A 6000-nucleotide genomic window follows, 5' to 3' on the forward strand; every position below is an offset into this window, starting at 1 on the left:
TGCTTTCCCTTTCCTGCAATTAGATTTTAGAAGTCTTTTTTTTTTTTTTTTAAGTTGAGACAAAATCGTCGAGCTGAGCGCATGCAGGCCACCCCGGCAATAGAGCGGAGAAATGATTGAGCGCGGCGGCGGCGTCGCTGTTGCGGAACGGCCGCATCGACGTCCGTATAGCTTCGTGCTAACAAGCGATGTCAAAGGCCTGAGCCCAACGCATCAGCAAGTGCGGCGCGTGAATCGGTCCGGCAGACGCGCAAAGTGCACAAGTAAAAATGACTCATATGAGGTGGTCTGACAGTCTTCTCGATTTGTCTCTTCTTAACGGCATTCTACCGCTCCCCGGTGGCCGACTCGCGCAACGGAAGGAGTTGCGAGGAACCGATCAAATTGTTTCATGCGATCCATGATCATGATGTTATTGTGACACATTTGAGCGTTTCAATATCATAGGGTCGTCCTTATTAAAAAAAAAAAACAAAAGCTCTCCTGCATTGTTACGGTGCAACGGTCTACATCGTTACCTTTTATTCTTTAAAAAGTTATTTCAAAAAGGTCATTTTTCCATTCATCCGACAGTTAATCAATGATCCGATTTTTTTTTTCCTGCCCAAGATTGCAATCGGAACTCCAAAAAGCCATATCGTTGACCCTTCGTTTAAAAAAGCTCAATGAAACAAAGATGATCGTGGGCGAACACCGTATTTCATTGGCGAGGTTGTGCGCGATGCTCGTTACTCCTCGCGTGTCGCGAGGCGGCAGTGGCGACGGTCACGTTTGGGTTCTTTGAGTCTCGATGAGCCACCTCTCTGACCACCTCGCGCCAGCTGCCTCCTTCCGCAGTCGGGAGATTTAAGACTCGGGGCGGACTTTCCTCTTAATTGGTCTCCATCTGCGGGAAAAAGGGCACCGGGGGTGACGGCGCACCTCCGGCAGCAAATCAAATATGCCGCGAGCCGGGAGGCGTTGAATCAAGAGAGAACGGCGCCGTTCTGTGCAGCCCCCCCCTCCAAAATCAAATAAAGTCACGACACCATATATGCCAGAAGTGTGTGTGTGTGTGAGACGGGGAACGAGGAGAAAAGTGCAAGCGGCTCGTCTGGCGGCATTCCCTAACGCCGTGTGATCGGAGGCGAGCGTTGGGGGGCGCCGGGACGCGTTTTTGCCTTTAATCCTCGCAGTCGTGCCACTCGCCGTATTAGTCGCGTTTAGTTATTCGCGCTCGCTCTTCATCTCGATGGCTAGCCACTTTGTTCCCTTTTTCTGTCCCAGAAGAAATAAATGGAGCGGAAAATGTGTTGCAGACATGACCAAAAAAAAAGTCATCCTTCAATATGGAGCTATCAAGCTAACTATCTGGCTCGCTTTTTTGTCAATGGTGCAAAAAAGACAGACTGCCGTGACCCTCTGGAGAAGTATCACGGTTAGCCCCGACGACATACGTGACAAATGACCTCTTAATCGGGGGGGTCCGTATGAATCGACGGCAGATCAGGAAGCCACCCATTCACTCGCAGCGACTCTGCTTTTGACCGGGAGGTGGGCGGATCTCATCTCAAAAGCCGTCGTCAGCCCTTGCCAAAATGCTGCACGTGATCATTTGCTCTCCAACCGCGAGTGGGAAATGGTTGGGGCGGGAAAAAACGTGAATTCTGACGGATGAGTCAAAAAAGGCCCTCCGTGAGGAATCGCATGAAATCGCAGCGGTTCTAAAAGTACGGCGAAAATGCGCCCTCTAGAGGCGAAGATCGGCACCGGCGCGACATCAGAGCCGCGTGATCGGACAAGCCGGGTCGGCGCCCCGATCGGCGCGCGATTCGTCCGGATTCGCAACGACCGCTGCCGGCGCGCGTTTTGCCGAGGGGATCGGCGGCTCGTGCGATATCGATTCGGGGAGCAATGAATAATTCTGTTGATTCTCGGCGCTTGCGTGTCTGGAATTCTCAATTCGCGGCAACCCGCCGCCGTGCGCGGATGACGATCGGCCGCGATGCCTTCAGAATGGGCTCAAGTGCACGGCCGTGGTGAAATTCCAGCCCGGCGCCCCCTCGTGACGCCACTGTGACCTTGTTGCAAACTTGCTCGGCCGAAAAATAACCAAATGCGGCCGGGCTTTAATGTAAAGTTGCGCGATTAAAATAAGAAATCAATCAATCATAAACTCATCGATGATTTAGTCCCCCCCCCCCCCCCCCAATATTTAAAAAGCCCCCTCATGCATAAGTGTTTCGAGGAGCTTTGTGCCCCCCTCCCCTCCCCCGAGCAGGTCGCTTTGTGCAGCGGGGCTTGCGGCGAGATGCGGCCGGGCCACCTCGACAGTAAAGCGGGGGGCGCGGGTGCCATCGCCCGGGGAAAGAAAACGGATGAATGAATGAAGGGCGGCACTTCCGAGCGCGCGCGGCAATTTCTCAGGATACAAGTTGACGCACCTGGTTCTTGTGGCGAGTCCCGTCTTCGAGTTCTGAAGAGGTGTCCATGTTTCTTCTGCCCCCCCCCCCCCCACCCCTGCCGCTCAGCGTCCCGCGGAGAATCTGCGCATTACATCCAACCGACGCGAACCGCGCAAGTCCCGCAGCCTTTTACTCCATTCGCGTGGAACTTGCTGCTCGGCTCCTGCCCAAAACGCGACGTCGCCGCCGCCTCGGATTATTCCGGGGGGGCTGGGGGGGGTGGTCTGTGAAAACGAAAGAGGGGGAGGAAAAAAAATCGCATGCGATCCCCACACAGAAAAAGTCCTTTACTCCGTGTTGGGGGGAAAAAAAAACAAAAGCGGGGGTGGGGGGGGGGAAGCAATGTTATGTTCCAGTGGCGAAGCTCCTTCCTCTGTGCAACATCCACGCAGGGTCTGGTTCCGAGCAAAAGGGAGGGAGGCAGCCGAGCCGAGCCGCGCCGAGCGCTCCTCCGCTGCGCAACTGCGCTCCCTCCCGCCTGTCAATCAACGCCCACCCCGCCCCCCTCCCCCCGAGCAGATTATGTGCACTCACAGCACAGCGAGACTAAGTAGGTGTGAATGAGTAAACGGCTCTCTCACCATGCCTGAGCATCGGGATGACGAGGGGCCGTCGTCATGCGTTCGACACGTCGTACGTTCGCTGAGATGCCTCCGAGCGGGGAAGGGGGGGGGGGGGGTCGTTGCTGTCTGGGACGTCGCAAGCGTCTCCGGGGGTAGAAGGCGCACGGTCGTTTGGCCGTGGAAGAAGGAAGGCCATTTTGAAATGTGGCAATTTTCCCCTCTCGGTGGAGCGTCTTCAAGGTCTCGCCACGTCACACCAGCAGAATGGCGACAGGGGACATTTCGGGCTTCCAGAGCCGGAGCGGCTACCTGCCCCCGCAGAGGCCGGCTGCCCGGCGGGCATTGCGTCTGTTGGGGTCGATGCTATGCCGTGCTATTCAATTTTGGTTTTCCTCCGGGAGAGCGGCCTAGAATTTAGGAGGAGGAGCCCGTTGATACCATCGAGAGGCACAAAACAGACGACAGCGCAGTGAGAAAGAAAGACGAGCAAAAGAAACAAAGCACAACTCGGCCAGCAACGAAATTGCGATATTCAATTGATTCTGCCGCCTATTTTTCTTTTTTTGCTTGAGTGGCTTGTTGGTATTGAGGATGATCATTTCTTGGCTTTTCATTGAGCGTTATCGTGCTGTATTGACCCGTGGGTGCGGGGGCACCGTGAGGCTTCGTTCTGGCCGTGACAAAAAGCAAAAACAGAAAAATGAGTCTTTGCCCCGCCTGTGGGGGCGGGCCACGCAACACAAGCAAACGGGTGCGATTAAGGCTCTTGTGCGACCGCTCCCCCCGCTTCGGTCGCATCTTAAACGAGATTACTTTTAATGGGATCCCGGCGTCAAGAATATGACTCGGCCTTCGCGCGCCCTTTTATGTCGGATCCGCACCTCTTGAGCGGATTGGGAATTAGGCAGGTAGCTCATCCCGATGGAGCACTTTGTTATTCTTAAATCATGGGCGGAACGTTCAACCTTTCTGAGCCGTTTGTTGTGCGTCTTAGCTGACGGGCGTCTCGGGATTTGCAGCGCCCGTCCAACGGCCCAATTATCCTTTCGCGTTTCTCGGATTTATTTGCCGTCTGCCGCGTTTTGCGTGTGGAAGTAGTCCGACGATGAGCCAAAGCACCTCCGCCTCGCGCGTTCCAATCTGGACCGCCGCGTCTCCAAAAGGGGCACCGTCCACTGTGAGGTGGACGTGCTCGCCGCTCCGTCACCTTGCCGCCTATTTGGGAGCGCATTTTTGGACCATATTATTCGTCGGGATGTAACGATAACGGCGGTATCGCGGCACGAACATTGCTCCGATGCCGTCGTCATGTCAAAGCGCCGCATCTGTTCAATGGGCCAGCTTCTTTTCCATCGATGCAGCTCCCTCTGGTGGAGAGTTTATGACGTGACGTTTTGGCCACCCGCCGCGAAGACCCACGCGAATGGTTTGAGTAAAAACGGTTCTCGCTTTTGTTTTGCTTTGTTGACGACAATACTGTCATTTGTGTGTGTGGCATCCGTTCAGAAAAACATTTCTCGTAGCTGACATTATTGTCCACTGTACATTTTTGATGTCATTGTTTGTGTGTGAAACTTCAATTCAGGAAGACATTTCTCGTTTTATTTTTTTCATGTGTAACTTTTTGTTTAAAAAAAAAAAAAAAAGAGAATACAAAATCAGCTGATTATTATTATTATTTTTGGTCGGGTGCTAATTTGGTCGTTTTGCTTGCGTGATTGGTTGGCGACCGGTCCACTGTATATCCTGCTCCCTTGTGCCCCCCCCCCCCATAATGACAATTGTCTCACTCGTGCTCCTCGGCAGGACACATTCGTCATCGGCGCGGCTTGTCCCTTGCATACGTGATCACAGTGAAGCTCATTTTGCAGCCCCCAACGCCGCGTTTCAAAACAACAATTTCATCGCTCTGCTCCCCGTCGGAATCGTGCGCACCCGTTGACCGTGCGACCTGTAATACAGGCGCCGAGCTTTGCGTGGTGGGGGGGGGGGGGCGGGGGCGGGGGCCTTTCCAGAGGACAGAATGAAAATGGCGCACTCCCAAAAATGACAAAATGAATAAATACAATTAATGGGCTGAAACATTACGGCGGTTAGAAGGAAAAGGGGCTGGGGGTGGGGATGAAAGTGACTCCGGTTCTTTCATCTTGGGGTCAGAAAAAAAAAAAAAAAGAATCCGATGCTGCCGAAGAACCGGTGTCAAGGGTGCGGGACATCGGCAAAAGTCAATAGTCGAGGCAAATCAGCAAACGTTAGCAAATTTGCCAGCGGAAAACAACCATGAGATGTGTGTCCTTGTCCGCTTGAAAGGTGCAAGATACACGGCGGGCCAGTGAGCGCGCTCTCCAACACAAACACAATTTTACATCCCGATATATATTTGTCTTGAATGAGCGACAGACCTACGGAAACACTGCACGTCGAGCCACAGTCCCATGAGTCATTCTTGGCAGAGGACAAAGAATACGCGTCAATTGTTTTATTTTTTTGTCATGCGTTGCTCTTCGTTTTGAGTGTTACTTCAAAAGTCTGTTCGGACCAAGGCCTTTATTTTGCCTCGATTCCGCTGCCGACCAATCGCAAAAAGAAAGAAAACCTTTCATGGAAGAGATTTTTTTTTTTCAACATCTAAAATAATAATCATTTGTCAGCCAAGCTCGGAGAGTTTGGAATTCCACGCGGACCAGGCTAAACATAGCGACGGTGGCGGCGAGCAGCCCGCTCCCTGAGGGGAAACGGGCTAAAATTATCACTTCAAAACGTGTAAAACGGCCAAAGTCTGACACGGGAAGTAATTTGACGAACGCTGAAAGAAAAATGAATAATAGAATTGCTGACAAAATGTCTCAGAGGATCAGCATTGAATTGAAACCACAAATAAACCAAAGCAAAAGCAGGACATGCTACCTTTAGCTAAGTGTTAGTTAGCGTGTGCTAATTAAAATTTTGAATTCATCAGGCGTTTTATCGTTTGACTTACCTTTCGCAATGCT

General features: G+C 52.4%; 1 protein-coding gene across 1 annotated transcript in view; it reads right to left on the reverse strand.

Annotated features, from left to right (window-relative positions):
- The window catches only part of fibcd1b (fibrinogen C domain containing 1b), a 29400-nt gene extending 26421 nt beyond the window's left edge, over positions 1-2979 (reverse strand). The window contains exon 1 of the mRNA XM_086134810.1: positions 2424-2979. Within this exon, the coding sequence (XP_085990936.1) occupies positions 2424-2471 (48 nt within the window). The 5' untranslated portion in view covers positions 2472-2979. The remainder of the gene's footprint in view (positions 1-2423) is intronic.
- Positions 2980-6000: the final 3021 nt, after the last annotated feature.

Source organism: Hippocampus guttulatus, chromosome 17 (genome assembly GCF_054856545.1).
Source record: "Hippocampus guttulatus isolate MCC_2025c chromosome 17, RoL_Hgut_1.0, whole genome shotgun sequence".
In the NCBI taxonomy this organism is placed as follows: domain Eukaryota; kingdom Metazoa; phylum Chordata; class Actinopteri; order Syngnathiformes; family Syngnathidae; genus Hippocampus; species Hippocampus guttulatus.